The sequence below is a fragment of the Mesoplodon mirus genome (genome assembly GCF_964341445.2).
Source record: "Mesoplodon mirus genome assembly, chromosome: 19".
Lineage (NCBI taxonomy): Eukaryota > Metazoa > Chordata > Mammalia > Artiodactyla > Ziphiidae > Mesoplodon > Mesoplodon mirus.
In genome coordinates this window covers 7331004-7355858 of record NC_138995.1, presented here as the reverse complement: position 1 = coordinate 7355858, position 24855 = coordinate 7331004, and the positions used below count along the sequence as shown (strand labels likewise).

The 24855-nt window shown below is 45.9% G+C and overlaps 1 protein-coding gene across 1 annotated transcript in view; it reads left to right on the top strand.

Moving 5' to 3' along the window:
* The window catches only part of GAN (gigaxonin), a 59749-nt gene extending 50430 nt beyond the window's left edge, over positions 1-9319 (top strand). The window contains exons 10-11 of the mRNA XM_082606027.1: positions 3000-3109; positions 3197-9319. Coding sequence (XP_082462153.1) covers positions 3000-3109; positions 3197-3378 — 292 coding nt within the window. The 3' untranslated portion in view covers positions 3379-9319. The remainder of the gene's footprint in view (positions 1-2999; positions 3110-3196) is intronic.
* The last annotated feature ends 15536 nt before the right edge of the window (positions 9320-24855 follow it).

The following is a 24855-nucleotide window of genomic DNA, read 5'->3' as shown; positions in this document are numbered from 1 at the left end:
AAAATATGAACAAACCAGTTATTGTATTTGACATTTTTCAAACTTTTTCTTTCAAAGGCCTGTTCGGGTCCCCATTTTCACTTTGCATTGAGAGCTCTTAGATGTTTCCCTTTTCCTGTTTATTAGAGGCATCTCGGAGGCAGGGGCCAAACTGAACTCCCGGTCCCAGCAAACTGCTTGATTCCAGTCAACTTGTAGACGTTCGAGGAATCGGATGTTAGGTAAAGGTACTCAGGGATATGGCAGCTTTACAGCAGCTTTGCTTCTGAGTTGTTCCATGATCTTGGACAAATCATTCTGCTTCTGGGTTTCTTGGGATTAAAAATATGGAATCTACTACTTTATATAACAGTCTGGGAAGAGTGCTCATTGAAATAAAAGTGCTGTTCTCGGTGAAATAATTTTACATTTGTATTTAACATCAAGATGCTGTAGACCTTAGCCAGTGGCTTCTTGGATGCTTGATGGCATAGAGTTAGACACACGGGAACAGTGCCAGGACATCTTCGTGCTCTGATGGTGAGTGGAGGCCCAGACACTGGTAGTTCTGAAGGGTTTAGATACATTTCCAAGATATGACTGAGGTCTGCTCTGACCTGGCTATGCCTTTAGCTATTAAAGGGAAATTGTTTGGTCAGATTACCTTAAGTAAACATTATTACATAGCAGAGCCATTTGTTTTTGTTTTTGTTTTAAAGCAAAAAAACCCTTTTATTTTGGAATAATTTTAGACTTGTAGAAAAGTGGCAAAAATAGTCAGAGTTCCCAAAAGCTTCTCCCAGCTTCACCCAGCTTCTCCTCATGTTACATACCATAGTACAGATATCAAAACCAGGATACTCACATAGGTACAGTATTATTAAGTAAACTACAGACTTTATTCAGATTTCACCAGCTTGCCCACTAATATCTTTTTCTCTCTGCTCCGGGATCCTATCCAGGACCCGACATGGCTTTCGGTTGTTGAGTTTCTTCGGTCTCCTTTAATCTGTGACGGTTCCTCAGTCTTTCCTCGTCCTTCATGACCTTGACACCCTTGAAGGTTATTGGTCAGTTTTTTTACTAGGATGTCTCTTCACGTGGGTTTGTCTCATGACGTCTCGCGATGAGGCTGAGGTTGCGCGTTTGGGCCAGGAATCCCACCGAAGTGCTGCTGGGCCCTTCTCTGCCCGGCGTCAGGGGGAGCGTGATGTCGATAATGTCTCGTTACTGGTGATGCTAACCTTGACGACTTGGTTAAGGTGGCATCTTTTGGGTTTCCCCGTTGTAAAGTCACTATTTCTCCCTTTGTAATTAATGAGTATCTTGGAAGAGAGAATTTGAGAATATGGGAATACGCTGTTTCTCCTTAACCTTTCACCTCTACTTCAGCATCACTGGTGGACTGGCCTTGCAGTAGTTACCACTGTGCTGTTTGCCTGATGGTGGTTCTTCTGCCTCCCTCGTTCCTTCTACCTTTGTCAGCTGGAATTCTGTAAAGAAGACCTGCCCCTTCTCTCTAATTTTTTTTTTAATGTATTCAGTCATTTGTGTTTCTCAGTATGGACTTGTGGATATTTATTCTATGAGTTATCTGTCCAGGACTCTTATTATTCATTGTGTTGCTCCAACTGTTCCCACCGTGGCCATTGGGAGCTACTGCATATCAGCTCCGGTGTCCTTCTGACACAACTCATCCTGTTTTAAGCTCTTCCCATGTGGCAGCACAAGATGATCCAGGCTCATCTTGTATTTTCGGCCTCTTCTGTGGAGTCAGCCACTTCTTCATGGAGCCCTGGCTCCTTTTAAATTTAAATAGCCCTGGCTATTAAATTGATTTTCAACAGAAGTACCAAGCAATTTAGTGGGGAAAGAAATGTCTTTTCAGCAAGTGATGCTGGAACAACTAGGTATCCATATGGGGGAGAAAAAGGACTTGACTCTTATACCTCATACCATACACAAAAGTTAACTTGAAATGTATCTTAAGACCTAAGTGTAAAAACTGAAACAATAACATTTCCAGAAATTTTAATTTAAAAAACCTTTGCAACCTTGGAGTAGGCAAAGATTTCCTAGGAGGACATAGAAAACATGAACTATAAAAAGAAAAAAATGATAAACTGGAATTCATCAAAATTAAAAACCTCTGTTCTCAAAAGTCCCCATTAAGATAATGAAAAGACAGTCTACATGCTGGGAAAAAGATTTGTGATACACGTATCCAACAAAGGACTTGTATCCATAAAATAAAAAGAATCTTAAAATTTAATAAGAAGACAGAAACGCCAATTTGAAAAATGAGATCTTTGAGTAGAAATTTCACAAAAGTAGATACATAAAGTGTCCAGTAAGCACATTCAGAGATGCTTAGCACCATTGGTCTTCAGGGAAAAGCACCCCACTCATACGGCTAAAATGAAAAAGACCGACAGTACCCGAGCTGGCAGTAATGCCGAGCAGCTGGAGTTTTCACATGTTGCTCACTGGAATGCAAAATGGCACAACACCTTGGAAAACAGTGTGGTGTTTTCTTATCAAAGGAAATATACCTTTAACCATATAACCAAGCAGTTCCATAACGTAAGCCCACAAAAGAGCTTTAACCTCTCAATTCCAAAATAGCTTCATTCACAATAGCCAGATACTGGAGGCTGCCCAGATGAACCTGAACAGGTGGATGGGTAACAAATTCTGCTGTACCACGTAATGGAATCCTGCTTAAGATAACAAGCAATGAGATAACGATGAAGCCACAGCACGGATGAATCTCCTTCACACTGTGCTGAGTGAAGGAAGCGGACCGAATAGTGCACTCTATGGTTCATTATATGCGACGTTCTGGAACAGACACAACGAAGTGTTCAGTGACTGGAAGGAAATGAGTGTTTCCCCAGAAGAGGGGTGTCGCTGTCGTGCCTTGTACTGTAGGTGGCTCACTGAGTTTTGTCATCTCAGGCTGCTGAGATGTCGTGGACACCCTTTGACCTCCTTCATTCTGTCCCTCTGTTTGTCCTCAGGTGGATCTATCTTAATGACCAGAATTTATGCATCCCCGCCAGTTCCTCTTTTGTGTACGGAGCTGTCCCCATAGGAGCCAGTATCTATGTCATCGGAGATCTTGATACAGGTCAGAATGTTACAGTGATCGTGTCGGAACCGTTTCCCGGTGATTCCGAGGCACGGTGTGTCACCTCTGCTTATTCTCACGGCACAGGTACCAATTACGACTACGTGCGCGAGTTCAAAAGGAGCACGGGAACCTGGCACCACACCAAGCCCCTCCTCCCCTCTGACCTCCGCCGCACCGGGTGTGCAGCCTTACGTATTGCGAATTGCAAGCTTTTCCGCCTGCAGCTTCAGCAGGGCTTGTTCCGCATCCGCGTTCACTCACCTTGACGGGGCCGCGGCGCGGAAGCGGAGCTCCTGACCAAGCGCGCCGGGACGCGGCGCTCTGCGAGGGGACAGAGATGGCAGGCGACCCTTGCTCTGCGCCGGCCTCTGTGCGGTAACGCGAGTGGTTTTCTAATGCTTAGAAGCCTGGGCTTCCAGCTCTTGTTCGGGAGAACACGTAACTGCTGAAAAAAAACGAGGAGGAGTCAGTTCCTCCAGGAGATGTGTCCCTAGACCAACCGGGCTAGTCAGCGTCAGAGGAAAAGGGAATTGGGAATCCGTGTCATGTAAAATCAGGAAGTCACAGCACCAAGGTGCATGTTCCCCGCGGGGAGCTCACGTCTGGCTGACCGCTGTGTTCGAGTATCTGGCTTTGGTTAACAAACGAGCAAACATGCATATATCAACATATCCAAACATAGCAGGATTGCTTTTCCACTGCACTTGGAAGGAGATATTATGCCTAACTCTGCCCAACAATTTAAGGTTTGTGCCTAAAATGTTAGATTGGACTCAGTGCCAGTTAGTCTCCACTTACTACTAGTTCTCTGTCCTAAGAATCTTTTTTAAACCAAATTATGATGAATTGAAACTAAGATAAAATTTCTCTTTTATGACATTCTATCTTAGTAATCCAAAAGAGTCAATAAATTAAGGAGTCAGGTGGCAGCCCTCCCGTGAATTTAAAGGAAGTTGCTGACTTCTGTGTAAATTCAGATGAAGATGTGTCATGCCGTCATTTCTGGGGTTGTGAAGGATCTCATGCAGTGCCAGTCTTCCTTTCCAACTAACCAGAACTGTTTTATAAATATGAGGATGTTAGTGAGTAGGAGATTTTGTAAAAGAAGGACCTGAGCCGGACAAATAATAAAGGTCTGCTATGACCAAAAAAAAAAAAAAGTCCAGAGGAAATATATAGGGATCAAAAACTTTTAAAAGTAATCTGTCTGAAAGCACACAAAGTCTTGTTTACTACTGTCTAGGATTTGAAAACGTGTCTTGGAATGCGAATCCATGTGAAGAATCTAGTCTTTATAGCAGAATTTTTTCAATGCCGTTCACTAGTACGAGTTTCAGACAAATTACATTACAAGTAAAGGTTGGCTGGTAGAATAAACTACCTCAACTTAATTTCATTCTGTTCCTGTAGAGCAAATTAATCCTTTCTTCCTTCCCTCCCTCTAACTCCCATGTCGACCCACTCAACCCCACTCCCCAAGGGGGAAAAAGTCTGTCATTAGTGGTACTTACCTTGTAAGATATATTTTTTAAATTATTTTATTTATTTTAGTTTTAGCTGCGTTGGGTCTTCGTTGCAGTGCACAGGCTTCTCATTGTGGTGGCTTCTCTTGTGGCGCACAGGCTCTAGGTTTGTGGGCTTCAGCAGTTGTGGCACATGGGCTCAATAGCTGTGGCTCGCAGGATCCAGAGCGCAGGCTCAGTAATTGTGGCTCACGGTCTTAGCCGCTCCGTGGCATGTGGGATCCTCCCAGACCAGGGCCCGAACCCGTGTCCCCCGCATTAGCAGGCGGATTCCTAACCACTGTGCCACCAGGGAACCCCTTTTGTAAGATATTTTGTTTTCCATTCGAATTATACCACCTTAGTGTGAAACCAAGGAGTTCAAAGTGCTTGATGACTTCATCATTTGAATTTTATGCAATATCAGATTTCTAATCAATTTAATATAGAGCTCTTCATTTCTAATTGTTTTCTACAGCTTCCCCCCGCCCCTTAGCATATGGCTATAAGAAGCAGCATTTAGTCTTAATGATTAATAAATGTATAAGTGTATCCTTTGGTTATAAATTTGCGAATAGGAATTTCTCCTAGAAACTTCCTACCTGGAATGTCTGTATGCTTTTCCCATGCATATGAAACATCACTTGTCTTTTCCCACCCAGGAACAGTAGAAGTCAATCCAGTGCTAGAAAAGTCACTGAACAGCCTTGTCTGTGGGAATTCTAAAGAATGTTGTGTGTGCGCATTAACTCTCCATCCTGGCAGAGACATGGGTAAAAGGAGGTACAGGGTTTTCCTCTTCTCTATCAGAGGCACTGGGCCAGATTTGCCAGCCATTCACATAACAGTCAGATTTGACGCGTAAGTCAAAGCCAGCCTCTTTGCTTTGTACCGTGTACCAGTCAGCTGTTGTCTGCACGCTTTCCCCAGGATACCTTGGATGTCTTTTAATCAAAGCAAACTGCATGGCCACTGCAAAGAAAGAAAACTTTCTTTGTACAACTAGATGTTAGTTTTAGAGGAAATAAATTTCTGAAAAAGTGGATTTTCTTTGGTAAAATGTCCCATACAGAACAGAACCTTGGCCTTCAGAAGCCACAGCTGAGGTACATTAAAGTGGTAACTGATGTCCTATTAAAGCCATGACAGTCAGCAATTCTCTTTTCTTTAATTTCTGAAATTTAAAGTCCTTCCCAGGCTACACCAGGCCTCTCCAAGGAGACAGTTCATTGTTTAGGAGTGAATGAGTCCCTGTTGCAGTATTATCAGTGCCTGCATGACTTGGTCAATTCATTTTATAAAAGTAGTTTTGTTTTTTTTTTAATTTAGTTCATTGACACTGTAGCTTCAGAAATTAGGTAACTTTTTTAAAATTAAATTTTAAATATAATATAATTATATTAATTATATTATAATGACCAATGCCACATAATATGGAATGACCAATAAATGACCAATGCCACATAATATGGGATGCAATAAACAAGAAAAGCTGCTAAGTGCCAAACTGTTATTTTACTATATATAAATATAAAAATATTACACTGAAGTGTAGGGATGTATTTAATTTTATTATGTTCCAAAATTAATCATGACTTTTTTGTAAATTACAGTTACTTTAGTATCGTGAAAAAAATTTTAACTAATTTCACACAGGTTTGTGTTTTAACCATCCATTTATGCTTTGAAATATCCTTTCTTGGTAAATGTTTGATACTTCTTTTTCCATTAGGCACTTTTATCAGGTGTATATTGGAATTAGCGGTGAAAGATAGATCTTAACATTTTAAATACAGTATCTTTGGGGGAAGTGCAATTTATTTTCATTATCCGCCAACAGAAGGAAAGTTGTCTCAGCTTAGAGTAATTTAAAGGATTTCTTCTAGGCTATGGTCTAAAGTAGGTTTGTTTGTTTCTTTGTTTAACACATCCAAATACAGATTTTTTCCCGAAGATTTAAGTGTTTAATTTAAAATGAAGTTTTAAATTTTTTTGTGATAGTGCTTATATCCTGTGAGATGTAAAAGTGTGAGAGAGAGAGTGTGTGTGTGAGTGTGTGTATGTGTGTGATGTGACTAGGTAAGTCTGTTTGTATATGTTTAGCTTTGGAATTGTTGTTCCAAACTACATATATTATTGTCTCCTGGTGCTTCAGATAAATTCTTGAGCCTGTGGTCCTTCAGTTTATACTACTGTGTTAAACTCATGTTGAGTGTATATATTGATGTATTTGTAGTGTGTAGTAAGTTTTACTTGGCGTTTGCATTTCTTTTCTTTAGCATATTAAAAACAGTGTTAGTGTTTACCAACTCATAGTTGGTATGTTATAAAGATTTGGCCTAAGAAATTTCTAAATTCATCGTTTCTTTTACTGCTATGAGGAGTTGATAGCTGACAGTAGGGTTTTTTCAAACTGTGCAACCACCAAAAAGGAGTATTTGGGGGATGTTGGACGGCCTATTGTTTGTCTTGAAGTGTTCTGTTATCTTGCACTACCACTTTAATGATGGCACTTTCTTCGGTGATGCTTTGGAAGTGCCATTTTGTCATTTATGAGTGAGGAGTTGCCTAGGGAATGCATGGGAGATACATCGTTTATATTGATGTGGTAAAGACAGGGCTCCTTTGCTGTGACACTGCAGTTACTCAGGGTAGCAAGTTAGGTTTTTAGAGAAATGTGTTAGCTGCTTAGGTCCTTTGGGGTTCCGTTTGGTGTGTTCCCTGCTTCATTGCGCCAAACCAGGGGTCTCCAAAAGTTTTCCAAGGAGCATTAAAAACACTGCAGTGGGCTTCCCTGGTGGCACAGTGGTTGAGAGTCCGCCTGCCGATGCAGGGGACACGGGTTCGTGCCCCGGTCCGGGAAGATCCCACATGCCGCGGAGCGGCTGGGCCCGTGAGCCATGGCCGCTGAGCCTGCGCGTCCGGGAGAAAAAAAACAAAACAAACAAAACAAACAAAAAAAACCACTGCAGTATTACCTTCCGGAATGTTGGCTTTCTTGATTCAAGAGGAGGCTGCCTGTGGTCACATGAAGACCTGTGATTATCCGGGGAAAGAATGAGGTGGCACTTTCACCACATCAGTTTTGAAGGTGCTGGAACCCCCATACAGAGCACCCAGTGGAAGGGGAGGGAAGGGTGAGGCTGCTCTGGTCCAGTGGCTGCCCCTGGAGCCGTGAGAGAAGAGACTCCACCTGGCACAGAAAAGCCCGCCCTGGGTTTAATCAACAGTGTTGACTGAGCACCTACTCAGAATTCTGCTTGGGTTTCTGGGGAGCTTCACAGTGAGGCAGATGAAGTCCTGCCCTCCCTCTAGACTGTGAACTCCTTGTGGGCAGGAGCCCTACTTTAGTCTTCTGCTAATCCTAGTGCTTGGCACACGGTAGGTAGTCAATAAATGACCAATGAATACAGTGTCCTTGTGATCCAGGTGACATTCTTCACAGGATTGAAGGGACTTACTTTTAAGTGAGAAGCTTTGCACACAGATAGGCCGGCCTCATAATACAGAGTGGGAAACCAGTACAGAATAACAAATGCAAAGTGCCTGACTTATACGTGACGCACAGCTCTGTGGTCTCCATATGTTCTGGAGGATTTTTGAAACCCTGTACTCAGCACACCCAATAATGTTTACCACATCTAATGTTGGGTTTTGTTCACTGCTTTTTATATGGGGCTCAAAATCTTTTCCGGAACGTACTGCTTTGATCCTCACATCTCTGTGATGGGTGCAGTGCTCTCCATTGGACAGAAAGCAGCCTTTGAGGCCCAGTAGATACAGCTTCATTCCCCGCTTCAGATGTGAGTAGAAGCCAAAAAGTGGAATCTGGTCTTTGGATTATCAATTTCACTGTTCAGTGTATTAGAATATCACTTAATTTTTTAGGCATACAAGTATTTTTAATCATATAATAATCATTTATGGTATAACTTAAACCCCCAAACGTATCCTTTGCAAGTTCCACAAATATAAACTAAAAGATCTTTGGTTTTCTTTGTCATTTAGCTGTGGGAAATTTAAGAATTTACTAAAGTTGTAAGAACAGAAGTCATAAGCGTTTGTGTTTGAGAGAGAAGCTGTTTTTACTTTTAAAAGCTGAATTTATCCTTCATTTATCCTTCCCTTTCTTACATCTAATCAGTAAGGGAAAAGATACTGTGTCTTAGAATGTTGAGGAAAGCATTTTGCTAGCTTTCTAGTAATCCCTGAAGTATTCCCTAGAGCTGGTTGATAGAAGTTTATGGTACAAGGGTGAGGAATGCCCCACTTGCCCACATTTGAGGGGAACGTGAACTCAGGTGAGTTAATCCTGCCTGCTGGCAGTGGAGTCCTCCTGGTCTTGAACTGGAGACTTCCTCTATTTTTTGGCAAACCAGCTAGTAAAAATTCTAAATTTTTTGTAATTTTGTTTCAGAGATAATTCTATTATTTTAATTTTAAACATATCTCAACTTGGTCTCTGCAGTATGTGACGTGTGAGAAGCTCAGATGTAACTCTATATTCTTGGACTGATGCATACTGCTTAGGAAAGTTAGTTCTTTTTCAATTCTCTCATTGAAGTTCTCTAAGCGAATGGATTTTTAAACTCCTTCCCTTTCTTATGAAATCCAATATCTGATAACATTGCATAATTATCTAGTGAGAAATGTCTGTTGCCTTCTCTTTTTCATGTTGAGATAAAAACTAATCTTTTAAAATTGCTACTCACCTGAAATTTAGGCTAACTATATATATATATATATATACACACACATATATATATATATATATTTGATATTGACGTCCTCATGGCCCAACAGAGTTGTTGTAAACTCTTAAATCACTGTGATCTGAATTAGAGAAGGTGCAGGTAGGAGGGCCGTGTCGCCCACGAAGTCTGGGTACACATTGCGTAAGATGACGTGGAGAAAGCTTAGCCACTTCCTGTGACCCAAGTAAATGAATGGCCACTTCAAATAATTCAGATCCCGAGTGGCTGTAGGTTCGTCTTTCTTTCTGGTTGGTGAATTATGTTTGTTAGGACTTTATTTTTAGCCTGTCAGTACAGCTTTTTAAGTACCTTATTTTTATTCCTCTCACTCATCAATTACACACAAGGTGTACCTTAGAACCTTGGGTTAAATTTTCTCAAGTTAAACCGAGGCATTTGGTTCACAGTTTGCTTTATCATGTTTCCTGTTTAATCGGATGAGAATTACACATGCACTTATTCCCTTGTCCTTCGTGTTTATAGGAAAGACGCTGTTGGCTACCTCATTATGTAGTGTTGTGCTTGATCCCCTGCCAGTTTAGAAGAATTCAACACATTCTGTCCTTTAACAAAAGCCTGGAAACAAGCAGTGAGTGGCCTTGAGGAATACAATTCTCTAAGGCGTAGTTTCCATTTTACTGCTTTTTTTTTTTTAATAGGCACTTTTAATCAGGAGGAACAATAATTCTCCTAGAGCTGCTGCAAAGTGATTACTTGAAGCTCAACTTGAACTTTAAAGAGTCTTTACAAGGCTATGTTTTCATAACGTAGGAAAGTAGTATATTTAAACACCACTGCTGTGTAAAATAGAGGGCTTCATCGCCATCGTCATTCAGATCAGACAGGAAATGTTGTCTGTCTGTAATCTGACCCAGTGTTTGGGATTTAGATGCTTGGGGCTACTGTTTTTCATATTCTATAAGGTGCTATTGGGAGCAGTTTAAGGGTCTGTTAAGTGTAGTTTCATGAATTTGTTTCCCAAGAATCTTAATCTTGATGAAAGTATAGGGCTCATCAAGAAGTTCCTCTTCTCTTTTAGTTCTGATAACCTGAGGTTTTAAAATGAAACTCTGAAAGTGCAGGGTTGAGTTGACCAAACAACACAGAACTTCATTAAACTTAAAATCACGAGTGATCGGGTTTGTTTTGTGTGTCAGTGGAATGTCCCCAGCTTCCTCCCGTACGCACCATCTGCACAGGGCACGTTTGGGTGCTGTCCTCGCCAGCATCTGTCAGCCTACCTGGCTGGTGAGTTAGGGGGAGCTGCGGGGCCCATCACTTCTTGCAGACAGACCTTCCCTTCCTGGGGTGACTTCTTATAGGAATTACCCAGTACCCTTCATGGCCAAAAAGAGTTATGCCCATTCCTAAAAACCTAGCATACTAGGAATAACTTACATACCAGGTGAGATCTAAAACCTTAACTGTCCCTGTGCATTAAGATTTAATGGATGTGCTTGTGCTTTGTAGACTAAAGGGCTTGCTGCTGACAGCAGTATTCTGGCAAAGTCCTCCTCGGGTGGTTCTAGCCGTCGGCCATGAGGCATTCCCTTAGGTGGTTTCCAAGAGAACCAAGGTTCACCTATCTAAAGCCCCAAGCCTTTGTATTGTAAATGTTTTGAGGAAAATATCTGTAAACATTCTCTGTTCTGTCCCAAGTGAACCCAATGGTTGTGAGCACACGTGGGCTTCAGGGCCGGGTGCACATGGGTTTGGAGGTGCTGGCCGCTGGCTGCTTCGTGAGCTTCAAAGCTCTTTACCCCGTAGAAAGAGATGATGGGTGTTTACCTGCTAGGGTTGCTGTGAGGAATCAGTGGAGTAAGGACGGTGAGAACTGGGTGTCTTGCACACAGATGGGGTGGTTGGGACCTCAGCTGCCATTGCCGCCCGTCTCAGCCTCTAGTCACTCATGGTCTTGGCTCTCACCCTTTGCTGAGTGTCCCCACCCTTAGTGCTTTCTTCATTCTCACGTCTGCCACCACAATACACAAGTAAATGCATATTTGCACTTCCAAAATTATTTATTTTCTGGATCCATGACACCGTTCTCCTCCTACTTCTCTAAGACCTCAATTCAAGGTAACTCTAGACAGCGGCAACACCCCAAAATATGTGTTTAGAATATTTAGAGTGGTTATAAATATCCCTTATTTCAGGGTTTGCCTAATGAAGTACTCTAATAATATTTAAAACTCTTTCCTGAAGTTGAATTTTTCTTTTTTCCCTAAAATACTAAAGGTAGTAGTCTATATTAGTCCAGTAAACTGGATGTTTTCTAGATCTCTGTTTGAGATCAGTATACCTGAACTATGCTTTCTGAACTTGGATGTTATGTGGAACATAAAAACAAACAAACAAACTTTGTGTTACGTGTGTGTGTGTGTGTGTGTGTGTGTGTGTGTGTGTAGAACTTCTGTACCTTCAGGTAAAGAAGGGTTATTTAACAAAGTGATACCAAAAGTGAGCTACTTAATCCTTTTATAAAATCACTTCCTTTCCAGTTCAGATTACAGACTGGTGAATTTAGTGGTATGTGACATACCCAGCTTATCTTGACTTCAATAAGACATTTGATAAAGTCATTCTTGATATTTTTGTGATTGAGAAAAGGAAGTAGAAATAGGTTTAAAAGGGCTGAGAAATACCCAGGCAAGGTTGGTAGGAACGGGCCCTTGTGTCAGCACGGACGGGGGTAATCTAGCAGTATGCATTTTTAACGTTTTCACTACTAACTTGTATAAAACTATAGACGGTAGAGGAAAGTGTTGGGTGTTAGGGTCTGCAGTGCTTTTTTTTTACAGTCTAATAACATGGCTAAATATAGTCTTATGTCTAGGTTCAGAGAAGATAGTTCCCAATTGAAAGGGAAAGAAAAAAGTGTGTGTGTGTGTGTGTGTGTGTGTAAATCATTGATAATTTGAACATAAGCCAACTTTAAAAAAAAATAGTGCCCTTGTCTGTGTTGGGGGCTGGTAGCCCAAAGAGGAAGTCTGTCCCGTCCACATGCTGCATTGATGGGCCCTGGGAACTGCACTGAGCTGCCGGCTCCGGGCACCAGCGCCTGGGAGGCCGCCCGGAGGCTGGGGTGGTGGGTTCTCTGGAGGCCCCAGGCTCTGGCCTGCTGGGGGCGCTTTAGAAGGAGCAGATGTGCGTGCCCCGGAGCGCCTTGCTCAAGCCGAGAGGCAGAAACTGTAGAGGCAGAATGTTTCTGTCGCTCTTAGAACTTTCTAGAATTGCCTCGTGATGAAATGGGTGCCTCCTGTGGTTCTGAGCGCTCAGCTCTGAGAATCACCCCAAGGATGCCCCGTGCAGCTGTGATGAGCGGGTGTGACAGTGTCAACCACGGGTGTCTTGCACGGTGACAGGATGTTGTCACAGGCTCCAAAGCTGCTTGCAGAAGAGGTTCTGTGAACCGTTTAGTAAAAAAGGTGGGGGGTGTGGAATAACGTTTGTACTTTACCTTTCACATTGTTTTTGAGGAGAAGGGCCGCTGCTCCTCCTGACGTGTGCTCTCTCCCCACCTCCCTCCCCTCCGTCCTCTCTGCCCGCCCACCGTCTCCTGATTGCGGCCACTGGCCCACGGCTACAGCCAGCTTCAGCAGAACCTTCAGAAATAGACATACTTCTGGAGATTTCCCTAAAACCATGTTGTTAACTAGACAGTGATTCTTGCTGTTTATATACGCTTTGTTCTAAATCCCTCAGTACCTCTGCAAACTTAAGAAAGCTGATAAGTAGAAGTTGGACTCTTTTAAGCAGGGCCTGGGATGCCGTCGAGGGGCCCGTGTACCGGGGGTGTTGGGTCGGCTGACCTTTTGCAGCCCCTCCCGGCCCCAGGAAGGGGCGCCTCGCTGCTGGGTTACTTTGTCATCCCTGGAGAAGCGTTTCCAGAGGACCTGCTTCTTCGCGGTTCTGTCCCTCCCTCTTCTATGAAAACCCCTGCAGTCTTCCTCACAGCTGATGGGCTGCAGGGGTGCCACTCCCCCTCTGTGTCTCCTCCGGACCCCACCTGCCCCAAAGCCCAGGGACTGAGCAGAGGCTGGGACGGGCACCCAAGTCCAGGTCCAGGTCCAGGTCCGAGGGAGGGAGCTGTCCGCGGTGTTCTCGGGGCGTGTGCCTTCTCCCCATCCCCTCGGTCGTCTTCACTCACGGATAAGCCTTTGTTTGAACCAGTGTTCACTTTCCTCCCCAAGTCCCGTTGTGCCCGCACAGAATGCAGGTGGGCTCTCCGAGGACAGGGGCCCTTCCTGCAGTTGGCCCTTCTTTCTGGGCGGTTGAGGAACTTTAGTCAAGATGGGAGGAGGTATTTTCGTTGCGTTCTGAAGTGTTCGCTTATGTACCTACTTTTCTTGGCCATCGCGTCCTCGCCTGCCCTCGGTTCTCATCCCGTGGCCTCTCCCAGTCTGGTTCTTTAACTGCTTGAATTATGTATCCAAAAGAGTGGGGGGTGCTCTTCTGGTTCCCCAGACCGTTAGCCTAAAACACGTGTTGAAAAAGCATTCTTCCAGGACCCCTCACCTGGCCTCTGTGACCAGCACTTTCCGCTGCCAGAGAGCCAGAGCAGTGGCCCCGGCCGGGCAGCTCCCAGAGTCTGCACTGCTCTGCTGCCGCCATGTGAGAACTGGGGGCCCAGAGCCTCCCGCCCCAGGCATGGCCAGGTGGTGCATCTCTGCGGCTCCTTAAGCAGCTGGACTGGAACAGCCTCCCCGGGGCCCTGGGCGGCCTCACCTTCCACACCTGCCCCGGAGGTTCTTAGGGCTCCTCTCTGAGCCAGGAGCAGGGGCCCCAGGTGCCAGACACACCACCTCAGCACCCAGCTGCCAGGCGCCGTGCGGGCTCCACCTCGTCCTTTCCTCTTATTTAGCTCTGGTTAAAAACACACTGCACTCCAAATTGTGAATAGGATCAGAAATTAGAATTCCTCATTTACAGTAAGAGAGAGACCATCTTTATGTATTTTTTTCAAAAGGAATTTTTGCTTCAGAAAAATCTCCAGAAAGTAAATGTATTCTTGTTAATCTAAGCATACGCTCATTGAATTGGACTCTATGCTTTGTATAAAATTACGTGGGATCTGGTACATGGGGCAAAAGGGTATGTATCATCAGCTTAAAAACAAACCTTCAGTGTCGGTGGGTTTACAGCATTGTTTTCCTATAAGGGACCTCAAAATTCAAGTTCTAGGTGAAAACAGATCAGCCAGGGTCCATGGGGTAGATGATTTTATGGTGGGAAATGTCTCTAGTGGCCTTTAGTTGAGAAAAGCACAGGCGCTTTAGCAACACGTGCTTCATTAAGTATCAGTGGCTTTTTCTGCTGATGGGATTCTTTTCATTTTGACTCATCTGCAACACAGCATTTGTTTGGTTCCTCATTCCTGTACCCCTTCAAGTCGCCAGTGACATAGCGATACTTGTTTTGTGTTCAATCATACCACTTGTGAATTGTGACGACCATGAAAAAATAATCGTATTTTCGGCAGAACATTTTGAACACCTGTCGCGGCCCATTGTGCAGTTGCATCAGCCGAGCTTAGAGTGATCAGTGGATTTAACAAAAGCACCTCCCTCCTCCACCCCTTCCCTCCCATCCTCATCAGAAACTCCTGTAGAAGTACCCCAAGCAGGCTCTGGCAGACTTCATTTTCACACTGTATGTTCCTGGTGACAGAGACGCTCGTACCTATCTGTGAATGGGGTCCATCCATCACTCATTCTAAAACGTGTAGATTCATTGGTTTTCTCTCACCGATCCCAGTCTTCCGCTGTGAGAGAAGACTACCAAGGGAACTCCTTGAAACAGGGCCATAAATTCAGTTTGACTTTCCCAGACTCAGGGCTGATCTTCACAGTGGGCCCTGGTCCGGCAGAACAACCAGCGACACTCCTGTTGCCTGGTTGCCTGTGCGGCACCAGCCGCCATATATGACAGTCGCCCTTGTCAAGAACCAGTTTTCAGCACACTCTTGTTTTGTCATTTTGATGCTTTTAATACCATAAAGCAAAGTCCATGAATACCAGATTCCCAAAATACCATATCAAAATTCATCCTCTTAAACGCAAGTCTGTTTAATTAACATATCTGTATTTTCTGACATGGTACATACAGAAGAGTTTTTAATTTAAATCCTGCAGCTTTTATTATCTGGTAAGATTCCAAGTTGAGCAGTCTACTTAGACGTGTATTCAGATGAGGTTACGTGTGTTCAGATGAGGTATCTCGATCTTTAAAGAAAGACCTACTACTGAAAAAACCAGAGATTTGCAATGAAATATACATAAGCTAGACAAAAGACATGCTATGGAAAGTTCAAAATATTTCAAGTACTGGGAAGTTGCAACTTGTAGAATTATCCTCCCCGAATTCAGTAGGATAGCAGAGAAATTGTGCTAATGTGATTTCATTGAAACGTCACGTCTCAAACATCCTGTGGTACAAGTGTATTCGTTTCTTCTGTGGAGTAGTTTTCTATTCCGTTGCTGATACGAAATTTTAGTGAAGTTGAAGTAATTTTGAATTAGTAACCTTTCTTACAAAGTTGCTTTATGGTTTATAAGTAATACTGATGCAAAGAGGCTATGTTAACTTTCTTAAAATTAAGTAGCACGCACTTTGTTTACAAGCTTTGGTTTATTGTGGGGTAACTACGGGGTCACCCCGTTTCACGAGCACAGGATTTGTGCTTTGGGAACATACTGCATTCGTGCTGTTCTCTTGTACCAAGGATCAGTGAAAGTGTTTTATCTTTTTTATGTAGTTTGTATTGACTGGATTTTATAACTGTAAGAAAACAGAAACAGAGTGTTGTATTTTGATCTGAAATTTGTCTATGGTAAAGTAATTTTGTTTTATGTACTGGAAGTTCATTTAAAACTTGAAATATTTTCTAGAAGGGTACTGAACAAATGAATCGTCTTTAAGCTGTTTAATTAACCTAATAAAACAATTTGATGGGGAAGGCATTGTAATTGGTTCTGATTTTTACAGTGGTTCCCACTAAATTAGCATTGTCGATACAGCTTGGCTTGACTTCTGAGTGGAAAATTATCTTTTTTACACCACATCTTAAACGGTTTGGGTGTCAGCTCCCTGGATCCTGGCTCACAGTGTGAGATACACTCCTTCACCACACTCCACAGTCATTGCCTTAGTGTCTTCCATCCCTTATCAGAATAAGTCCCCATTCTGACTCCCCCAAAAGACAGTTTCAAATTTACTTTCCTTGGAAGAGAGAACGAAATTAGACTTAAGAGGAATAGAGGATCCTGACCTCAACGGTCTAGTTATATGTTGGAGAATTCTGTCTCTGACAAACAGAATTCTCTGTAATTTCTTCTTGCTCTCATGCCCAGAGACTACAAAGCTACAAAGACCAGGGGTTCTGAAAAATGTCACAGGCAGATCTCCACCGAAGACACGGGGCAAAGAGAGACTCTCCCAGTAATGCCAAGGTTACGTACATGAAGTCTGCCAGAATCACTCCTGAAGTCACCTGGAAAGAAGAAGAAATGGACTATTCCTCTTCAGTCGTACAGCATAGCGTCAGGTAGTTCTGGAAGTTGGTTTTAAGTTCTTTCCACCTTCCATAACAGCGAGAAGGTTCTATGGTCCAGCGGTCTGCCAGCCTTTTTATCTTTGGGGGGGTGGGAAGGTTGCTGTGGAACCCTTTCTTTAAACAGAGACTTGGCCAGAAGCCAGTGCCCAAGTTGGCTGTCTGCGGAAGGGTGTAGTCGGAGCCGTCGGAGCCTGAAGCCCGGCCCTGCGATGCCCAGGCCTCCACCAGCAGCTCCGAGGGGTCCTGGCTGTGCCCACTCACCCTTGGGAAACCTTAGAAGTCTCTGCCCTCCCAGAGCCTCCCGTTTCTTGTCTCTAAAATGAGACTTAAGTCACTGGATTTCCTTGTCTGGAGGGCAAGGACATAATTCCTTGTTATATAAAACCCTGGACCAGATCATTGCCAGGTCCCTTTTATGTCTACAGTACCTGAGATGTCAGTCTGCTCAAAGCCTGCCCTGCAAAGGAACCCAGTTCTGCAAGAATAGACCCCAGATTGCCTGATGTAGGTGGTGGGGGAGGGGTGCTTTGCCAGTTTTGATGCAGGTGGAGATGGGACAATGGGGGTTGACCGTGTCACCTTCCTGATACTGTTGCTGGCTTCAGAGAGTGACACATACCTTGTTTTGACCAACTGTGCACCAGGGACTGCTTTAAGCACCTCACGTGTTAACTCACTTCATCCTCACAACAACCCATTTTACAGCAGAGAAAACTGAGGCCCATAGAAGTTATCACTTGGCTAAAACTCAGGCTCAGTGGTGGGAGGGCAGAGCTGGATTCAAGGCCAGGCAGACCAACAGCCTGTCTCTCTGGAAAGGGGACAGACCTTCTTGAAAGCTGCTCATGTGTTTGCTTAATGGCCAAGGATGGAAAATCAAACAGTTTTGTGGCTGAAGGGGTCAGTCAGGGAAGACTTCCTCGATGGGAGCTGAAATAGGAGGTTCGTTGCTGGAGCCGCCACCATTTTTTCAGCTGGAATAGAAGCTGATGAGAGCCAAGGTATTTTTTAAAAAACCAAGACCGGACTTCACTGGTGGCGCAGTGGTTAAGAATCTGCCTGCCAGTGCTGGGGACACAGGTTCAAGCCCTGGTCCGGGAAGATCCCACATGCCGCGGCGCAACTAAGTCCGTGTGCCACAACTACTGAGCCTGCGCTCTAGAGCCCGCGAGCCACAACTACTGAGCCTGAGTGCCACAACTACTGAGCCTGCAAGCCTAGAGCTGGTGCTCCACAACAAGAGAAGCCACCACAATGAGAAGCCTGTGCACCACAACGAAGAGTAGCCTCCGCTCACCACAGCTAGAGAAAGCCTGCGCGCAGCAACGAAGGCCCAGCGCAGCCAAAAATAAATAAATTAATTAACAAAACCAAACCAAAACCAAAACCAACTTTGAGTGAGGGGGTGGGGTGTGTGTGTGTGTGTGTGTGTGTGTGTGTGTGTGTGTGTGTGTGTGTGTGTTGTCGTTTTGTTGTAAAAGAAACCTGTAGCTTTCTGGAGAACTTGAGGAGTTCATTCATGTTCACTGCCTGTTAGGTTTTGGAGCAGCTTCTGAAATTTCAGTGTGAGTAGGGTATGATCCTCATTGTCCCCACGAATTTTTTCCAAGAGTTGTGTCAGTGGCCTCCCCTGGCCCCAGTCCATTTTCACCCAAGGATGTTTCTCTGCATGCAGCGCATTCCCTGCTAATAAAGTCACCCCCGGGGCTGCAGAGGGTTTGAGTTCTAGCATCCCCTTGGTAATCCACTTTCTCAGCTGGATCTGTGGAGGTGGGGCTGCGTGGTATCTCAGCTCCACTTTCACGGTGAAGGATAGCAGTTCGCACACACGAGGATGGCTATCATGAAACAACAGCTACAGAAAATAGCGAGTGTTGCTGAGGGTGTAGAGAAATTGGAACCCTCGTGTACTGCTGGTGGGAATGGAAAATGGTGCAACCGCTATGGGGGGCCATTTGGCGTGTCCTCAGCAAGTTGAAGAGAGTTACCATGTGACCCAGCACTTCCACTCTCAGGCATATATACCCAGGAAAGATGAAGACAGGGGCTCAAACCAATGTTCACAGCAGCACTGCTCACATTAGCCGATAGGTGGAGACAACCCACATGTCCACCAAGAGATGAATGGATACACACCATGTGGCCTGTTCATACAGTGGAATACTATACAGCCGTAAAAAGGAACGAAGCACTGATACATGCTCCAACATGAATGAACCTTGAAAACACGCCGGGTGAAAGAAGCCAGTCACAAAAGACCATGTATTCTGTGATACCATTTATACAAAATGTCCAGAAAAGACAAATCCCTAGAGACCAAAAGTAGATTCATGGTTGCCAGGGCCTGGAGGGAGAGAGGAACAGGGAGAAACTGCTCATGGGCCTGGGGTTTCCCTTCAGGTGAAGAACACGTTTTGGAAAAAGATAGAAATGCTTGCACGACGTCGTGAAAAGTACTGAATGCCACCGAATTGCACACTTTCAAATGGTTTGTGTTATGTGACGTTAGCCTCAAAAAAAAGGATGAGGGATTAAATATAGGGAACAAATCAGAAAAATGATCAACACTAGCTGCTGGGTCTTTGGGAAGGTTGAGGAAATGGGAGTCCACTTCCCTACCCCCAGTGCTGTGTACTGTAGACGGCCCCGGGCGGGAGCGCCACGTGTCTGGTGTGTGAGGTCTGCCACCTCTGTGTGTGTGTCAGCTGGCATCTGGGGTGATCCACAGACCTCTTCCTCACCATCAGGAAACTGAAAACCCGAACAGCTTTTCTGAATTCGATTCAGCAGGAGCCAGTCTACCTGTTAAATACCAGACGGCTGAGTTCAAATCCGGTCTCCACCACCAATGCTTCCTTGGGGTAGTTCCTTACCTCCTGTGCCTCAGGGACAACGAGACCATCCTGGGGACATAGTGCAAGCTGAAGGGGCTACCACGTGGCACCAAGCCCCGGCCAGCGCACAGCAAGGCCCCGTGCTGGTCACAGGGCTCTTGCCTCTCGGCTCTGTCGGCACTGCCACTTACTAACAGGGTGCCCTGCACCACAGCCCAGCCTGGCCTGCTGCTTCCCGTCCCAGAGTGTGGCAGTGCTGCCGGACCCCTCGCCCAGGAACCATAGCCACTCCTAAAATGTTTTCAGGGAAAGGCAACTTGCGCTCCCCCAGGCTGGAGGCGGGGTGCTCGGAGAATTCCCTGCCTGGGAATCTTACCGTAAGGGTGGATGTATTTTTATCCAGCAGGATATACTTATCAGCTATGGCCAGGAAAGGGGAAACTGACTAACAATTCCAGCCCGGCCAGATTCTCCATCGCTGCCACTGCTGTGTTTCCCCACTGCAGCTGGGAGGAAGAGGGGATATCACCTGCCTGGGGTGTCGGTGCCCCTTAGCTGCCTTCCCCCCCATCCTTTAAGCTGCCCAGGGACTTTGGGGGGGACAGCATCCTTCGGACACCTACCATACAGTGGTGGGTCCTTTGCTGCTGGTTATCCTCACGGCATTCCTAAGAGATCATCGCGACCCTCCCCTAAGAGACAGGAACGTCACAAGCCATTTGAGTCACTTACTCCAAGTCGTGGCTGGTCTGATGCAGAGCTGGCGTTTGGGCCCAGGTCTGTCTGATACCTGTGCCCAGGTTCTTCCTACAACTGTCCTTTCGCCTTTATGCTGTCCCTTTTTGTCAGCAGCCAGAACACAGGGGGACCGGCACTAACACAGTCCCCACTCTGATGGGTCCACACAGCACCCAGCCTGGAGACATGGCCAGAAGAGCCAGCTGTGCTCAGGGCCCTCCCTTTCAGCGTTCTCTGCAGAAAAAAACCCTGAGATACCTTAACTCCTGTGGTTAACGGAACGATGCTCCCCCGGCCCCCAGATACATCGACGTCCTAATCCCTGAACCAGAGAATCTGTGACCTGATGTGGCAAAAGGGACTTTGCAGATGTGACTGAGTTAAGGATTTGAGCTGGGAGATGATCCTGGGCTATCCAGGTGGGCCCCGTGTCATGACAGGGGTTCTTATAATAGGGAGGCAGGAGGACCAAAGAGAAGAGGTGACAACAGAAGCAGAGGTTAGAGTGACGCAGGGCCCCAGGCCAAGGAATGTGGGCGGCCTCTAGAAGTCGGAAAAAGGAAGGAAAACGATTCTGCCCTGGAGCCTCCAGAAGGAAGACCGTCCTGTGATACCTTGATTTGAGCTCAGTGAGACCAGTGTTGGACTTCTGACCTCCAGAACTGCGAGATAATAAATGTGTGTTGTTTGAAGCCATTCAGTTCATGGTGGTTTGTTACAGCAGCCATAGGAAACTCATACAACCCCACCCTCCAGGAGTTCAACCTTGATTAGTCTGGAGGGGCCCAGGAATAGGACCCAGGTGGCTCTAATGGTCAGCCAGAGCTGAGACCCACCCATCTCCCAGATTTCTTTCCATCTTGGAAATGATGCATCTGCTTCCAGAGTTGGCCAAGGCTTTCGTTGGCCAGAGTTTGCCAGTCCTACTCCTCAAGGTCTGAGCCACTCAAACTTCCTACCCTACAGAGGCTACAGCAGAAGGCCCTGGGCCACCTGAGTCACTGGAGGCCTCTCTTTACCCCGGCTTCCTTCAGACAGACAGGCGTCTTGACAGACAGACCCTCTTGTCTTCACCAGTGTTCTCTGCCAATCCCGCTCAACTTCTGTAAAAACCCATCCCCCAAATCCTAGCCCCCTCCCATCTGCTCTCTCAGTCTCTGGAAATCCCACCATGTTACTCCCCCGCTTAAAAGCCCTTTGCTGCTGTTTCACTGCCTTGAGAATGAAACCCGACCATGCCGTGGCCTCTGAACCACTGCCAGGGGGCCCCTGCCCACGGCTCCAGCTTCATCCTGTGCCACTTGACACCTCATCCTTCAGCCCCAGGGGCCCTCTGTGACCACAGGGCATTGGCACATGCTGTGCCCCCTCCCTTCACTCATCCTGGCTTCTCATCCTTCAGGTACAGCATCAATGGCTTGTCTTTATGGAGAACTTCCCTGCTCCTTCCTCCAACTCTGTATCAGAAGGGGTGGAAGATGCCAAAAGGGTCTAAAAGCGAAGCAGAGGTGTAAAGAACCAACTGCTGATTCTCTGCAAATACGAATGACATACACAATACCAATAACCAAACGTGGGCTCTTCTCGGTCTACTGTTTTTTCCACAGGTAGGAGCAATGTTTCACTTTCCTCCTTAGCTCTCCTGTCAGAACCACAGTAGCTTAAGAGTCCCAGCTGGCCACAGACGCTCAGCCTCAGGGTTAGAAATCAGCAGGGAGAGGTGAGAACTTTGATACCCGTCTGGTGCTGGCAGCCACCGCTCAGCAAATAGTCTGCTGCCATGTGGGAATGCGGGTCAGGTGTTGCCAGAACTTCTGTTTTTTTCCCAAGAAGCTGGACAATCTGGAGTTTTGCACGAAATGCTCTGGTTTCTGCACTTAAAGTTAATTTGATTTTTTTTTAAAGTGTAACACTGTTGAGACCAAGCAAATATGTCTGTGGGCCTGATTTCTGGCTTCTGCCCTACCTCAGCACCTGGTATGCCTCTCCGAGCCTGGAGTAAATTGAAAAACATGGCCATATCATTTTGCAGCTGCTCCCACAAAAAAAGGGGGAGTTAATTTTCCCATCTCCTGAATCTGGGCCGGTCTGCAGACTCGCTTTGCCAGTAGAAAGTGGCAGAAGTGACATAGCACTGGTTCCAAAGCCTGGGCCCCAAATGGCCTTGCAGCTCTGCCTTGCCCTCTTGAAACCCTCTGGCCACCATGTAAGGAAGCCATCAGGTACACTGTTGGATCACGAGAGACTACATGGAGAGAGAGAAGACACTGGTGAGGCCAGCTGAAACCCTCCAGCCACCCCACCCCCGGTCAAGCCACCCGATAACAGCTGAGGCTACCAATGACCTCAGGCAAGACCAGCAAAAGAACTGCCCAGCTGAGTCTGGCCTAAATTGCAGAATTGGAAGGAAATAAATGATGGTTATCTAAGCCATATGTCTAGGAGTGTTTGTTAGGCAGCAACACATAACCGATACATAGCCCTTATTACAGTCTTTCATCATTGTTGTTTGTTTACTTTTTTGTCTCTTCCTTGCTCACCTGGCTCCCCACACACCCTGGAATGCCGGCTCTGTCAGCCCAGGGACCTTGTCTGTCTTGTTCCCTGTTGGGTCTGTAGTGCTTCATATCATGGCCAGGAGGTGCTCAATAAATATTTGTTCAAAGAATGAATAAATGAATGTTTAAGTCAACAGAGACTTGTGATGCCAACCCCTTGTCACAAGACATCAAGCTGGAGATGAGAGTGACCTGTCCCCCCATAAGGGAACGTGACTTAGACTTGTGCATCTTAGACTTGTGCATCTTCCATCATATAATTTTAACCAGATAATGTAGGAAGGTCCCTTAGACCCCTGGCTGATATTTCAGCTACATCTGATTCTAGCATGCAAACAGTAGAAAAGGTACGCTTCACACTTGAGCAAATTTGGGTGTAGATTCTGGAGCATCTAACCCCTCCAAGCCACAGTTGTCTTTAAAGCAGAGAGCAGAGGCTGGCATCTCCTTGAAAGGCTGCCGGGAGGCTTACCCAAGATACGTGTCATGCCTGTGTAGGCATATTGCTCCGTGCCTGGAGGAACTCTGGAAATGTGGGTCCCTTGATGTCTCTGGGGGGAAACGCCATCTTGGGTGGGCAGCATTTTCTGCCTTGGTCCCCATGCTTGGGATCTGCAGCTGGGGCCAGAAGAGCAGAGATGAGGATGCTTGGCTCCAGAGCTGCAAACAGAACCCATGGTGGTCCCTGAGTGTGTTTTCTGTCTACAGTCAGGTCCCAGTTAGGAACATTTTATGGAGCAGGGGATGGGTCTGACTCTGGTGCCAACTGCACTTTCTCTGTCTGCTCTCTGCCAGCCTCTGACCCCTCCTCTAAGGGCCAGACCTGGGCCTTGAACCCCTGCAGCCCTCTCCCCACTCAGCGTGGCCAGCTGCCCCTCATCAGGTGATGTGCCTGGGCCACCCCCGTCACAATGGGTGTGACTGTTGTATTATAACCACTACTTAAGGGGCTTCCCTGGTGGTGCAGTGGTTGAGAATCCGCCTGCCAATTCAGGGGACACAGGTTCGATCCCTGGTCCTGGAAGATCCCACATGCCGCGGAGCCACTAAGCCCATGCGCCACAACTACTGAGCCCGCGTGCCACAACTACTGAAGCCCGTGCACCTAGAGCCCGCGAGCCACAACTACTGAGCCTGCGCGCCGTAACTACTGAAGCCCACAGGCATAGAGCCCGTGCTCCACAGCAAGAGAAGCCACCGCAATGAGAAGCCCGCGCACCGCAACGAAGAGTAGTAGCCCCCCCTCGCCGCAACTAGGGAAAGCCCGCGCGCAGCAACCAAGACCCAACAGCCAAAAATAAATAAAATAAATAAATTTATAAAAATAAAATAAATAACCACCACTTAATGCAACCCTGCTCTGTGTCTTCAATCATTTGAATCCTCACTGAAACCTACAAAGTATTTTCAGACAAAGAAACAAAGACCCAGAGAGTGGAAGTCATTTGTAAAATGGTATAAAGAGCCAGCGTGTATCAACCTCCTCTGCTGGAGAGGGATTTGGGTGACTTGGAAGGGGTGGGCTGGAGCTCAGAGCCCTCCGCCTGCCCCAGCATCTTCACTGGACCTGAATTTCTCCTCCTGGCACATCCCAGGGAAGCCAGGGGCCAGCAGCAGGTGACTTAGAAAGAAACGGGGCAGATCCCTTCTCGGAAATTCCGGGGACTTGGCGTAGTCCAGGTGGAACTTGCACAGCCCTTGGCAGAGGCAGAGTTGGGATGATTTCATGTTTGGATCAGGGACTTTCAGGATGGGACAGAGCCTGTCTTTATTTCAGGGTTGATGACCTGCGTCTGAGTGGG